The following is a 15,467-nucleotide window of genomic DNA, read 5'->3' on the forward strand; positions in this document are numbered from 1 at the left end:
CCTAAAAAATTTGCATTTGTTTCAGATTTCTACCCTCAGGAGGATCTGTACTAGAGAACGTGTTTTCTCAGTTTCTGTGGCAGGGATGAAAGCACAGTTAGCCATGGCTTTCCTCCAGAATTCAAGTAAAGACGGGTGGCCTTAATTCTTCTGTGCTGAAATAATATTTCTGGCATTTTTATGCCATTTCTGCCAAGTTAAATAAGCAGTAACTGAGAAAATAAATGATGCATCTGTGACCAGATGAGGCCAGTTGCGTCCTCATCCTTTAGGTTACAGTTTTTCAAGCCCCCAACTGACAGGGGAAGCCATTTTGCCTAGTTTGGCTGCTGAAGAGCCTCAACATGTTACAAAGAAATTCTGGGACATGCTTGAGGAGCCAGGGCTCCACAAACCATGTTGGGAGTAGCAATTGCTCCACAATCCCCCCCCTTAAATAGGATCTTCTTCCCTCTCTGGAGTTGTCAGCAAACTGAACAGGACTTGTTGGGAGGAAAGAGAGCTTCTTTCCCTTTATTCTGGAGTTTGGAGCAGGTGAGGAACAACAGCAAATTTCCACCTTCTCTAACTCTCAGCACAAATTGCAGAAGATGCTCTGCATCCTCTAGAGAGGGTCAGAAGACTTGAGGACAACTAACAATGACCACAAATCATGACCAAGGGGAAGTGTGAAAGCTGTGGAATGTGGATTCTGTTGGGGAGGGACTGTGGGGTACCACATCAGCAGGATTTGCAGAAGGTCCCAGTTTCAGTCTCTGGCATCTCCAGTAAAGGATGAGGTGGAAGGTGATGTGACGTGAAAGACCTCAATCTGAGATACTGGAGTGGCAATACTGACCTCAATGGACCAAGGGTCTGATTCAGTATAAGGCAGCTCTCCCTTCCTCCCCCTCTCCCTGTGACATTTGGGTTTCACATGCTCTATACTCGGGCTGGATCTCACCCAACTCCTCTCTAGTCAAACAAACCATTTCTGGGGTGGGGTGGTGGGGAGGAGTTGGGCCCCAGGCTGGGTCCCAGCGATGCTCCTTGCACCTTGCACCTAGGAAGCATAGTTGCTGTTCACTCCACTGAATGTAGGGCTCATGATATGTCAGTCACCACTGGGAATCAAGTAGAGGGTATCACTACAAAGATTCATTCTTCCCAATGGTGCCCCATCCCCATGGGTACCAACTCTGTTTCTAGGGTGTAAGGGTCTCCCTGCACTGGGGTCCCATCCATCTGTTCACATTGAATGGACCTGGGAAGGTGCATCACTTCCAATCCCAGACCCATAATTATGGTGGGACTGATCAGGTCTCTACTGCACCCTGAGTCTAATAAAGCCCACACACTCATGTGAGTCCCTAATTTGGGGTTAGCTAAAGTCACTGTGACACAGAATAAAGTTTCCTTGGTTCTCACCCGAGGTGGAATGTCAATTCTCCAAACCTGCCACTTCACACCTCTCACAGCAGGTCTCGTTAGTTTCCTGATGTTTGTGTCTCACCCACATCACTCCCAGACAAGGTGCCCAATTGCGGGTGCTTCTGGTTGCTTGCTGATTGCACTGCTACCACTCGGGCTTTAAAGATCAAACACATCAGGCACATGAAAAATATCCTCAGCTACAGCCTCATTGTGCAATGAATGCACAGTGGGAAATCATCCCAATGTGGAAGCGGCCACAGAAGCTACAAACAAAACCAAAGAACTGAAGAGCTGCAGGAGTCCCCCCCCCCCATCAGTCATTCTACTGCTTCAAACCCGATAAGAGTTCTGGTCTGGTGGGCACCTGCAGCGCTGCAGTGAAGACCCAACAAATGAATGCAGAGATCAGTTCCTAGAACTGGAATCATCAAAACCTGGTGTAATTACCAGATGGAGGAATTCTATTAGCAGAGCTGGCCAGCAGAGATATTTGCTTGTGCTGATGTTGGATAACTTATGTGTGGGCAGGGGGATACTTATCTTTGTCCCAAAAATTTCAAAAGGAAGAAGAGATATAAATACAACTTCAGCAAGTTTCATCAGAATTTTAGCAAAACCCATAGTTAGCATTTCGTAAGACTCCCTCACACTTGAGAGTGTCTCCCTGCCATCTGCCATCCCACTACCAAAGAGGGCAACTGGCTCACCAGGTTCACCAGAATGGGGAAGGAAAAGGGGTTCCAGCACACAGGTCTTCTTCTTTCCCCACACTGGCTCTCCATACTCTCTCCCCCCTGGTCTAAGTTGTCTGTTGCTTCCTCATTGGCCAGGTGAGCCACCTTCCCTATTAGGATTCCCTGGCCCCTGACTGGCTTTAAAGGGAGTGGGCATGCCACAACATCTGGTTGTTTTGCTACACAGCCTATACTCCAGACAAGAAGCCACTGTTAGGACAGAACATGGAGAAACAGAGCGGTTTACAATTGGCAAAGGTGTTAGATAAAGATGCATTTTATCAAAGATTTCAGGTTTTCACGGCTGGTAACATCATTAGGGTTTGCAGAATCTTTCGGGCTCAAGTGCCGTGTTCTAATGGAGAAAATTTCCTTATCACTACCTTTCCAGGAAGCCCCACCAAACAATGGGCACATCCACAAACCATTTGCCCTTTCATCACACCCCCTCCAGCCTATAAATAGCAGCTCTCCAGCAGCCCTGGCCCCACTCAATGCACAGCAGCCAAGAAGGTCAGAGCGCCTGCTCCGGCTGCAAAGCCACTGAGGATGTTCTCCGCAGCTGAGAACGAAACGTCTGGAAGGAAAACTTTCTCCAGTAGAACACGGCACTTGAGCCCGAAAGATTCTACAAACCCTAAAGATGCATTTTATTTCCCTGTCTCTTCAATCTGTATGCAGAACATGCCATAAGGAAAGCTGGAGTAGTTTTAGATTAAGGTGGAGTGAAGATTGGTGGAAGGAACATTAACCATTTGAGATATGCAGATAACATCTCATCACTGACAGAAAACAGTGAAGACTTGAAATGACTCCTGATGAAGGTCAAAGCAGAAAGTGCCAAAGCAGCATTACAGCTGAACATCAAGAAAACAAAAGTAATGACTACTGAGGAATTACACAGCTTCAAGGATGATGATGAAGAAACTGAAATTGTGCAATTCTGCTTCTCACTAGACTTTGTATAAGGAGATGAACAGTGCAATCCTAAACTTGAGTAAAGCACATCAAGTTTAGCTGGATTTAAGAACATAAGAGAAGCCCTGTTGGATCAGGCCAATGGCCCATCCAGTCCAACACTCTGCGTCACACAGTAGCAAAACCCAGGTGCCATCAGGAGATCCACCAGCAGTGCCAGAACTCTAGAAGCCCTTCCACTGTGGCCCCCACCCAGCACCAAGAATTCAGAACATCACTGCCCCAGACATAAGAACAACAGAGAAGCCATGTTCAGCCAGGCCAGTGCCCCCCCGCCCCCTAGAACACAGAGCATCATTGTCCCAGACAATGGGTATGATTTTATAAGAGACGGCCTTTCCAGCAGCCACTTACACCAAAAACACAGAGGACCCATCCCTCACAACAGAGTTCTGCAGAAAACAACAGTTTGAGCGGGGACAGACGGCTCCATGGATCTAAATGCAGGGACGGAGGGGGGGGGGTGAGGTTTAGTAAAATGAAAATGCAGAGGTAGCATTTATACAGAACAGCTGGAGTACATTAAACTCTGCCTCTCTCTCGCTTTGTCCCTAGGGTTGAAAAACTTGCCATCTAGCCAGGAAGCCATCCTGTAGCATGCTACACAATACAGAAATCCTGAAATATCAAGAATAAGGTATAAAGGATCACAAAGAATATGCATGAGGCTTGTGAAAAGCCCCTAGCAAACCAACAGTGAGTGCTGGCTCTCCTGTGCATGGTGAGACGCCCCCACATCCCCCCACCCCATTGCTCTCTGTGTGAGGCAGAAAGGCAGAATGTCAACCAGAGTATAACCCCAGACTAGTCTCTGGAAATGGCGGTTGTGGGTGAGAGGCAGAGGAGCCCAGGATCCTGTGGCAGTTATGGTGACAGAAGGGCACACTGAGACAGGAGAACATGGGGAAAGTCCTCTGTTCCAGAGAGAGAGCATCTGTCACAACCAACAGGGAAAACAGATCCAGGTGGGCAGCTGTGTTGGTCTGAAGCAACACTGAAGTAGGGGTCCAGTAGCACCCTTAAGACCAACAAAGTTTTAATCAGGATGCTGACATTCTGAATAAAACTTTGTTGGTCTTAAAGGTGCTACTGGACTCCTACTTTGTTCTTCAACCAACAGGGAAAACACACTAGCTCTCTGATGCATTACCACCTCTTGATTGGACAGTCTGTGTTCTGGCAGGCTCACAACCCCAGACATGGCTCCAGATTGACTAATGCCCCAGAAGTCCATGTGGGGAGGGGTCTCAAAAGGAGAGCAGTCCCTTTGTTTGAGTTGTGCTTGTTGGTGGAGCTACAGGTCCTTTGGGGAGGGCTGTCTCCCCTGTGTGTACTTGGCAACCAAGGATGACAGAGGGGAATGATGCTAGAACCTGTCTGCAGATGCACTGGGGGGAGGGGTGGGTCATCATGCAACTAACAGACCAGATATACCACAGATTTTAAGTACCTAGTTAGCAGCTTTCCTTTTGTTTATCCTGATTTGTTCTCGCAGTACCCAGAGTCTGTGCCTTGCAGAAATAAAGTTGTTTAATTAGAGCGAATTGACACATTCCTTCCCCTTGGCTACACAGCAGGCTAAAGTCATGCCCCCCTCTGCCATCAACCTCAGGGGAGACAGAGGAACTGAACGATACCCACTGTGCCAGTGGTCAGAAAGAAAAGGGAGTGTGTGTGAGACACTGGCTGGTCTTCCCCACAAGGTGATGATGTTCTTTACATGCTTCTTTCCAACAAAGAAGTCAAAAAGGGCATTTGTGAATGCTCAGGCACACCTCTCCATCACTACCACCAGTCCCAGGAGGACACCTAGAATTGCAGAAGCAAACTTCCACATCAGAGTGCACACCTTGCTGGCAAATCTGAAGTCTGTTTTAAGAAGTGCATCTTTTTAAGGGAAGGCATACAGCCTGGAACCGGTTTGAATGTGTGTGAATGCATGTGTTATTTTTAGCCCAGCAGGCAGGTTACTGCCAGTCTGCTTACTCCCTCCCCCTCCAACAGTCAGCATGCCAAGGCAACTGTGACCACTGCTCAGACTTGAGGTCACAACCAGCTCCAGAGCGGCAGCCCCTGGAGCTTCATTTTCCGCAGCCTGCCCTGGTCCAATCTCATTCTCTTCCTTCCAGGAAAATACACTGGACTACGCAGCAGATGCAACAGCATGTATTGCAGCCAAGCTGGGCAACAGATTTGACATAAGGGTCCACGCCTAAGAGAATGCTGCTTTCAAAAGAAAGTTATTGCAAAAAAGATCTCTGTGTCAACATCCATTCCCTTCTGCCTGCAAACACTCAGAACGGATTCAGAAGAACACAGATGAAGGAGTCTCATCTGATATCAAGCCCTTGGTCTAGTGAGGTGAATCTTGTCTATCACCTCCCCCTGATCTTTTAGCTGGAAATGCCAGGAACTGACCCCAGGGCTTTTGACAGGCAAACCCTGCCCCCTCCATATTGAATCAGATGAAGGATCCATCTGGTCCAGCATTCAGGTTCCAGAAGGAGCTGTTCAGAGGACCCAAAACAGCTCTTAGGCAGGGTATGAACCTTCATCTGGCCCAGAAGTCTTTCAGACTGCCTCCACAGATGGAGGGTCCACTTAACTTAATTAATTTGGCTGGCAGCCATAACCCAAGGAAATCTGGCTGGCAACTGCCCCCCAAGGAAATTTGTCTAATAATGTCACTTTACAGACATCAACGTGATGTTCTTGGTAGAATGCCCGACTGAGGTCTGAGAGACCTGCATTCAAATCCACACAATACCCTCCCTGAAGGTTGCTGGGTCTTCTTTCTCAGCCCAGCTGAACTGACAGGGTTGTTGTAAGGATAAAAACAGGGATGTGAGGGCCATATATGCTGCCCTGGGCTCCTTGGAGGAAGGGTGCACAAAAGGCATACTAGACAGAGGGACAGAGCAGATTACTAAAGACCTGTGAAAAGCGCCTTGTGGCCACAATTCAGCTTCTAAGTCGCCACTCACCTCCTCATCAGTGGAACGTAAGAGAAGCAAGCAGAGACCATGAGCATTTTATTCTCTTCCATCCCACCACTATCCCAAATGATTGTCACAGGTATGCATGATGACTGTCACAGGTACACAGGTAACTTTTTTGGACTTGTTGATTAGTTTACTTTAGTTCCTTCACTTCAGGACAAATTCTGAGAAATGCCTCACTCACTCAGTACAGACAAGTACAACTGGACCCCTCCTCATCACTTCACATTTCACTCCAGAGTCTGCCACCAATTTGCACCTGTACTCTTCCAGAGCCTAATCTAGAGAGGTACTCATGTCAGTCTGTCTGTAGCAGTAGAAAAGAACAAGAGTCCTTTTTTTTAAACGGAAGAAGATGAAGAAGATATTGGATTTATATCCCACCCTATACTCTGAATCTCAGAGTCTCAGAGCAGTCACAATCTCCTTTACTCCCCCCCACCACACAACTGACACCCTGTGAGGTAGGTGGGGCTGAGAGAGCTTTTTACAGCAGTTGCCCTTTCAGGGACAACTCCTGTGAAAGCTATGGCTGACCCAAGGCCATCCCAGCAGGTGCAAGTGGAGGAGTGGGGAATCAAACCCGATTCCCCCAGATAAGAGTCCGCGCACTTAACCATGACACCAAACTGGCTCTTTGCACCAATCTGCACCTGTACTCTTCCAGAGCCTAATCTAGACAGGTATCCATGTCAGTCTGTCTGTAACAGAAGGAGAACATTTTAATCTTTCAGGTCATTCCACTGCTAACCTAAGAGTAGCAGTCCTCAAACAAAGAAATTTCAAGGGAAAATTACAATGTGAGATTGCTGGACTTGAGTTAATTCACAAGCTCAGAACCATGGAACTCTCCCCACAATCCTGCCAGAGGCAAAATAGGGACATGGGATTCTTATCTCATCACAGATGCTGATTTTCCATTAAGCATTTCCCCTCTGCTCTAATAATTCCTCTAATAATTTTCCAATAAGCATTTCCCCTCTGCTCTAATCAGGCTGATGACAATACGCCTTGTACCTCTGCATCCCTGGCAAGCAGGGCTTTCTTTCACGAGCAGAACTAACAAACACTGTGGCAGGGAGGAGCTTTCTGGAGTCACTGGAAACTCGTACCCTGCCACAAACCTCTTAAAGACTCTTGCTCTTTGGCTTTAGATGCAGGTCAACAGACCTCAGGAGTCTCTTGTTTCTGTATTGGCTGTGTGTTTGGCACACTGTCTGATAATTATTGGGGGGGGGGGGTGTTATTAGGCATATTGTCTGACAGTTTTGACCAGAATCAGGAGAACGGAGAGAGCATTCAGGTTTCACTAGCTCAAAGTTAAGCACACAACTCCAGACCCTCCACCATTGTTTAGCCCAGTTCAACACTAACAAACAAACACAGACCCCAATTTGTAATTCTCTTAATCTGCTAAAAACATGCCCATGACTCTACATACCAACACACTGCTCACTTTCTCTATATTAAGAACTGCTTGCCATTCCATTTTTGTCTGATGAAGTCTGCTTAGAGCATACAAAAGCTTACATTCTGAATAAAATGTAGTTGGTCTTAAAGGTGCAACTTGTCTACTGCTTCCTTCTATTGCTTTAGAACAACACGGCTGCCCACTTGGATCATGACTCAGCCATGTAAGGGCTGTTGCCAGGTGTCTGCTGGAGGGAGGTCCTGAGGGTAATCTGCTCTGGAAAATATTCAAGAAGACCCTTGCACATTGTTTCTGGATATCTGGCAAAGTAATCCAGAAAAATCATATTTATAAAAAGTTAAAACATAACTTCTCCTCCTACCCCTTTCTCATGATAGTTAGAGGTTTCATTCAGGACTGCAACACTGAGTAATTCATCTCAGTATTCCTGAACACAGGACTTTGGCTGTAAGACACTTTCTGCTTTTAACACAATAAGCCCATGAACAATGCAAAGATATATATTCCCAACATAGTCATAGACATAGAGCATCCACTGTGAAGGATCTACAAGCTGGGGGTGGGGGTGGGGGAGACAAGCAGTGCCTGAGTGACTGGAAGCCCAGTTCAAGCCCATCTCCGTCACAGACTTGTTGTGGTCTCTCAGGAAAGTCCTTCCCCTTCCACACCATCAGCGCAGGGCAGACTGAACACTGACAGCAAGCCCCAGTGTGGTGCCCCAGTCTCCCCAGAGGCCTTGAGGTGGGGATATTGAAGATACCATGGGATACGCTCAACCATAAAGTTTAGCCGGGGACCCCGAGCCAGTCGACCTACCAAGCAGGATTGTTGTGGGAACAACACAGAAGCGCAGAGAGCCACCCCCAGAGTGGGATAACAATGTGACAGACAGCACACACACCCCCCCCCCCCCGAGAGAGGCCAGGAGCGCTCCCCTGGGCAGCCTCTGCACTCCCGAGGAGGTTTTTCGGACTTGCACATCAGATGCTGGGAATCATTTCCCCGAAGCAGCCAAGAGCCCGAGAGCGAAAGGAGCCACCTTGGCGGCTGCAGGGGAGGGGCTCTCGGGGGTCTCCAGCAGCGTCTGGAGTTTGTGAAGAAGCGAGCGGCGCCTGCAAAGGAAGGAAAGCTCCCTTCTTGCCCCACCGCGCGGCTGCTGCACTCGGGCTCTTTGCCGCAGCCCGCCGCCGCCGCCGCCCTCTTTGGGGAGCTGCCCTCCCCGCCGCACTCACCGTCGCTGCCGTGGTGCTTGCCGTTGTGGGCGCCCATCCTGCCTCACGCTCGCCTCCGCCGCGCCATGGCCGGCCGCGCGGGCACCACCGCCTGCAGCTCCGGCAGCGGCCTCTCGCCTCCCTCTCGCCTCCCGCCCCCTGGCGGGGAACGCCGCCCCCACGCCCCGCAGGGAGGCCGCGCCCAGCCGCTCGCAAGGAGAGAGGAGGCCGGGGCGGGCCCTCCACAGGCTGCTTCAGAGAGGAGGGGGCAGCAGCCGGCTTCTTGGCATTTGTCTCTTTACATCACTTCGCCAAGCCAAGCCAGCCAGCATCTTGGGGAATGCATTGAAAGTTGCTTTCTTTCCACCTCTCCCTCAATCGATTTTCCTTACTGCCTTCCTGTCTTGTGGCTCTAGCACTTATTCTACATTAAGCAAGTTTGGCCAGCCCTGCTCTAACTCCTGTGATGCACTGCATTGCCCCCAGATTATTCCCATTCCAGTTTGCCAGCCTCTCTCGCTAATGAGGGCCAGGCAGTCCAGGGACAGGGGAAGGCACTGCACATCTGTAAGTCACTCGCTGTGTACCGTAAATATTTTATGCACTTAAAGGAATGTGGTGAACAGCAGCCCAGGAGGGGTGACCACAGCAGCCAGGCAAAGCTTGCATGAGCCAGCAACCTCTTTTCCCTTTTCTTTTCTTTTCTTTTTTCTTTTCTTTTCTTTTCTTTTCTTTTCTTTTCTTTTCTTTTCTTTTCTTTTCTTTTCTTTTCTTTTCTTTTCTTTTCTTTTCTTTTCTTTTCTTTTCTTTTCTTTTCTTTTCTTTTCTTTTCTTTTCTTTTCTTTTCGATAACCAAGAACATCTGTGAAGTGTTTGAATTCTGAACCCAACCATCAGGTGACAGAGCATCTCCATTTTAGCCCCTCTTGCACATTAATGTGCAGGTATGAAAAAGCAGAACTGCGTGTCCTGTTGGAGATTTCTAGTCTCGTGGCTGTGCGTGTGTGGAAAAGGGCAGTTTTAAATGCACTTGTGCTGGAATGAGAAGTGGGTGATTTTTCCAGATTCTTTTTATGAAAACTGTACGGAAAAAGGATAGGCACTGGGTCATTCTCTTGTTTCTTTGTTGAGTCCTTGGTGTATATACTAAAGGAAGACTTCGTTGTTCAGTCACACAGTCGAGTCCGACTCTGCGACTCATGGACAAAGTCACGCAAGGCCCTCCTGTCTTCCACCATCTTCTGAAGTCTGCTCAAATTTGTGTTTGTTACATCAGTAACACTGTCCAGCCATCTCATCTTTTGCCGCCTCCTTCTTCTTTTGCCTTCTGTCTTTCCCAGCATCAGGATCTTCTCCAGTGCATGCTCCCTTCTCATTGGGTGGTCAAAGTATTTGAGCTTCAGCTTCAGCATCTGACCTTCCAGGGAACAGTCTGGGTTGATTTCCCTTAGAACTGTGTCAAGTCTGATGTTTCAATAACGAGACCTTTTTGATAAAAGTTTCTAGTTTATTGTAACATGTTGTTAGACTATGGAACGAGGTTGAGAGACTGGCGAGTATACAAACAAAGCAATCATATAAGGTATACATCAAAGGCATTCTTAAGGGAGGGGCACACTATGCAGGGCACATTCACACATTGATGTTACTTTTTCGTTCTCAGGCCTAGGTCGTCCTTGAGCGTCTTCTTGGCACCACTTTCCCCCCACGCTCCTCTGAGAAGGCTCCACAATCTTGTTCCCATATTCCCATTTCAAAGCATTGCTACATAACAAAGGGAGGGAGGGGGGGAGGAGAGTTCGAGCTAGCAGCATTGGCATACAGTGTGGTTTTTACCCAGGATCCTTTTCCTGAACCAAAGAAATGATCTAACTACACAGAGAATTACAGCAGACTTGACAAACTGACTGACTGGATCTTCTTGCAGTCCAAGGGACTCTCAAGAGTCTTCTCCAGCACCACTTCTCACAAGCATCTATTCTTCTGCTATCGGCTGTCAGGCTCTGTTCATTTATGATGCTAATCCATATTGTTACTAATCATATTCAATGCTGCTAGAAATGCCTACTAACATAGCAGCCGGGGTAACAAGGAGGGAGGGAGGGAGAGTAGAAAACAGCTTCCCAAGAATATCAAAGGTTGCCAAGGTCCCTTTGAAGTAGACAGTATGTGCCAAATTCTCACCTCCTCCCCGGAGGCCACGAGGACATTGCCTCTGGGAAATGTAACCACCAACGGAAGAGATAACGGGGGGGGAGCATTGGGAAAAATCTCACATGCAAAGTAACCTTTTGTTTTGGGAATTAGGGGGTAGAAACCATTGCTTTGATGTAGAAGGATAAATGCCAATAGTTAGAGCTGATCTCCATCAGTTCCAATACCTGCCATGCTGAAGTAACTCTGAAGTATCCAATAAATGCAACTTTGTTTCAAAATACCAAGTCTGCTTACTTGTGAGCTTCAATGAACCTACGCCTGACATCGGCCTTCCTTATAGTCCAGCTCTCACAGCCATACATTACTGCTGGGAATACCATTGCTTTGACTGTACGGACTTTTGTTGGCAGGGTGATGTCTCTACTTTTTATTATACTGCCCAGGTTGGCCATAGCTGTCCTCCCAAGGAGCAGTGATCTTGGATCCCAGAAATGTGAAGTCTGTCACTACTTCCATGTCTTCTCTCCTTCTAATTGCCAAGGTTTGATGGGGCCAGATGCCATGATCTTAGTTTTTTTGATGTTGAGTTTCAAGCCTACTTTTGTGCTCTCCTCTTTCACCCTCAGCAAGAGGTTCTTTAGGTCCTCCTTGCTTTCTGTCATTAGAGTAGTGTCATCTGCATATCTGAGGTTGTTGATGTTTTTCCCGGCAATCTTAATTCCGGCTTGTGCTTCATCCAGGCCGGCATTCCACATGATGTACTCTGCATATAAATTAAATAAGCAGGGTGAGACTATACATCATTGTCGAATTTCTTTTCCTATTCTAAACCAATCAGTTGTTCCATATCCTGTTCTGACAGTTGCTTCTTGATCCTTATACGGGTTTCTCAGGAGACATGTGAGGTGGTCTGATACTTACCACAGTTTGTTGTGATCCACACAATCAAAGGCTTTAGCGTAGTCAATGAAGCCAAAATAGACGTTTTTCTGATACTCCCGTGCTTTCTCCATAATCCATCGAATGTTGGCAATTTGATCTCTTGTTCCTCTACCTCTCCGAAACCCAGTTTGAACTTCTGGTAGTTCCCAATCTAAGTACTACTGAAGCCTAGCTTGTAAGATCTTTAACATGACCTTGCTGGCATGTGAAATGAGTGTAATGGTGCAATAGTTTGAACATTCCTTGGAATTACCCTTCTTTGGGATTGGAATATAAACTGATCTTTTCCAATCCTGTGGCCACTGTTGTGTTTTCCAAATTTGTTGACATAATGTGTGCATCACTTTAACAGCATCATCTTTTAGGACTTTGAATAGCTCAACTGGGATACCGTCATCTCCGCTCACTTTGTCGTTAGTAATGCTTTCTAAAGCCCATTTGACTTCACACTCCAGAATGTCTGGCTCAAGGTCAGTGATTTCACTGTCATGGTTGTCCGGGACATTGAGGTCCTTCTGGTATAATTCTTCTGTGTATCCTTGCCACCTCTTCCTGATCTCTTCTGCTTCTCTTAGGTCCCTACCATTTTTGTCCTTTATCATGGCCATCTGTGCACGAAACATTCCCTTGATTTCTCCAATTTTCTTGAAGAGATCCTTTTTCCTTCCCATTCTATTATTTTCTTATATTGCAGGGGTGGCCAACAGCTGGCTGGGGCTGATGGGAGTTGTAGGCAAAAAACATCTGGAGAGCTACCCTTGGCCGCCCCTGCTCTATTGCTTTGCATTGTTCCTTCAGGAAGGTCTCCTTATCTCTCCTTGCTGTTCTCTGGAAATCTGCATTCAGTTGGGTGAATATTTCCTTTTCACCTTTGCCTTTCGCTTTCCTTCTTTCCTCAGCTATTTAAAGGAAGACTACACTTCTGTTAATTATCTTTTACATTTTGTAAATGTTGGTTTAGTAGAATATTCTGTGTGAGATGGGAGCAACAAATTAAATAGGAGCCCAGTGTCAATTTAAAAATTAAAGTGTTGTATTTAATTGTAAACTTGTTAGTTCTTAAAATGCCACTGGAGTCCTGATTTTTTTTTGTGGACTATGTGCACATTTAACCTGTGAAGAAGGAGGCTTTTATTAGAGCCCTTTGGGAGAATGGCACATTTGAAGCATCTCCAACTAACAGTTTTGCCATTTTTCCACAATCCAAGATTTCTCCTGTTTCCTTGAAAGCTGGACTAAAACTTGGTTGGTCTTAAAAGTGCCCAGCCGGACTCAAACTTTGTTCTGCTGCTTCAGACCTGCATTTATTCAGATCTTTATACTCTGTTTTCCTCCCCGGTGGGGCTTCGAATAGGGCAGCCAACTCAGGTTTTGGAAGGACCTGGAGCTTTGGAAGTGGAGCCTGGGAGAGTGAGGTTTCTGGAAGGGAGGGAGCTTGCTATGGTATCATGCCAGGCAGTGCACCTTCCAAAGCAGCCATTTTCTCCAGAAGTGGAATAAATGTTTTAAATAAATGTGTAATAAGCAAATCAGTGATTTATGTTATCTGGAGATCAGTTGTAATTCCAGGAGATCTCTAGCCCTCATCCAGTGGTTGGCAACCCTTGACCCAAAGCAGCTCACCACAACCACCACAACACTGGCTGCCCTCCCTTTTCTCCTCACAACAGCTACCGTTCAAGAGGCTCGGCTGCCAGCGAGTGTCTGACGGACCGGGGCCATCCAATGAGATTCCACAGCAGGGGGGTGGTCTTCCTGGTCCTGATCCCACATTTTAAGTCCCGCCCCCCCAGGTTGCTTCTGCACTGGGGCTGGTCTCCCCAGCCAACAACCTAACCTTTATGGCCTTTTCCCTTTGTTTCTCAATTGTTCTGAATTTCCAGAACATCTCAGTCAATTTCAACTTCAATACATTGGACCAGGCTCTCCCTGGATCAATTTGGAGGAGAGCAACTTAGAGGCTAGAAGTTAAAGCGGAATGGACAAGGCCTTCTTAGCCACCAACCAGCAAGAAATCTAGAACCACAATAAGAACATGTATTCAGGTGGGTTGCCATGTTGGTCTGAAGCAAGAGAACCAAGTCTGAGCCCAGGAGCACCTTAAGACCAACAGAGTTTAATTCTGGGTAGAAGCTTTGTTGGTCTTAAAGGAGCCACTGGACTCAGACTTGGCTCATAATAAGAAAAGGGAAACATGCTGGTTGTGAAGAGGAGGGAAGGGGCGGGGGGGAATCCTGCATGCTGTGCTGGCACAAAAATGCTACGCACAAACTCACATAGCTGCTTTGATAAAAGACACATCCCCCTGGTGAGCCACAGCAGAGCAATCGAGCATCCGTGATCAGCAACCATGTCAAATCCTGCTGGAGCTGCACAAATGCAAAACCCCTGGCAGTTCTGCTGGTGAGCAAACCTTCACAGCACTCAAAAGGGGACCAGATTGATAGTAACCCAGTATCTAGGGATTCAGCCAAGAAACAAAATCATAGAATAATAGAGTTGGAAGGGACCTCCAGGGTCATCTAGTCCAACCCCCTGCACAATGCAGGAAACTCCCAAACCCCTCCCCCCAAATTCACAGGATCTGCATTGCTGTCAGATGGCCATCTAGCCTCTGTTTAAAAACCAAAGAAGGAGAGTCCACCACCTCCCAAGGAAGCCTGTTCCACTGAGGAACTGCTCTAACGATCAGGAAGTTCTTCCTAATGTTGAGCCGGAAACTCTTTTGATTTAATTTCAACCCATAGTGGTTATAAACTATTTCAACCCAAGAGTGGTTATAAACTTTCATTATCTTTTTGAATTTCTACCAGCATACTATGTAGACTGAGCATCTTCCTGGAACCATTGTTATGGGAGTTTTAAAATCAGTTTGCTCATAACCTTGTTATTGTTTTAGTTGGAGGGGGGGTTAGGAAGGCAGACATTTTTAAATGTTCAGAACGTGTTTGAAAGTATATAAAAATGTTATATTTTATATGGTTTATTTGCATTCCTATTTCAATAAAATTGTTTATTAAAAAGGGGGGGGAGGGCAGAATCCGGCCTCTTGAGTGAGGTGAGCGTGTGCAGCCATCACAGGCTTTGTGACCTTCTCAGCAACCCTGCTGAAAAATGCTTTTTATTTACTTAAAAGGTCCAACTTTAGCCTTCTGTGCGCCTCAGAGATCAGTTGGGCTTAAGCCTTCCTAATTCTGCGCAGTGTCTTTGCTAGATGCCAAAATGGTAAACTCACTTCAGCTAAACTGGTACAGAACTCTGCATTCAGACTCCAGGCCTGTGGACACCTCGACCACAAGCCCTGCTGAAGCTGGAGCTAGCATGTGGCACCCCTGAGAGGTCTACTGGGATCATTGCAATGCTGGGAAATCTTTCATGATTCATCCACCTATGGATATCGGGTGTTTTTACATTCAGTTTGATCCAGAGTTTTAGAGTCTTCAAATCACCTGCCAGTGTTCCGCTTTAATTATTTTCCTTTTACATTTAAGCATTTCAATTTTGAGGGGGGGAGGAGGGAGCGGGTCTCTGATCAGAGGGCAGCCGGAATACCAGTGCTTAGTTAAATGTATACGATTGCTTGGAAATCGTGTCAACACTG

At 46.9% G+C, this 15,467-nt stretch overlaps 1 protein-coding gene across 1 annotated transcript in view; it reads right to left on the reverse strand.

Moving 5' to 3' along the window:
• FBXL7 (F-box and leucine rich repeat protein 7) overlaps window positions 1-8,825 on the reverse strand; it is a 207,367-nt gene extending 198,542 nt beyond the window's left edge. Inside the window, exon 1 of the mRNA XM_060244312.1 lies at window positions 8,789-8,825. Within this exon, the coding sequence (XP_060100295.1) occupies window positions 8,789-8,825 (37 nt within the window). The remainder of the gene's footprint in view (window positions 1-8,788) is intronic.
• Between the last annotated feature and the right edge of the window lie 6,642 nt (window positions 8,826-15,467).

This window comes from Heteronotia binoei, chromosome 7, assembly GCF_032191835.1.
Source record: "Heteronotia binoei isolate CCM8104 ecotype False Entrance Well chromosome 7, APGP_CSIRO_Hbin_v1, whole genome shotgun sequence".
Taxonomy (NCBI): Eukaryota; Metazoa; Chordata; class Lepidosauria; order Squamata; family Gekkonidae; genus Heteronotia; species Heteronotia binoei.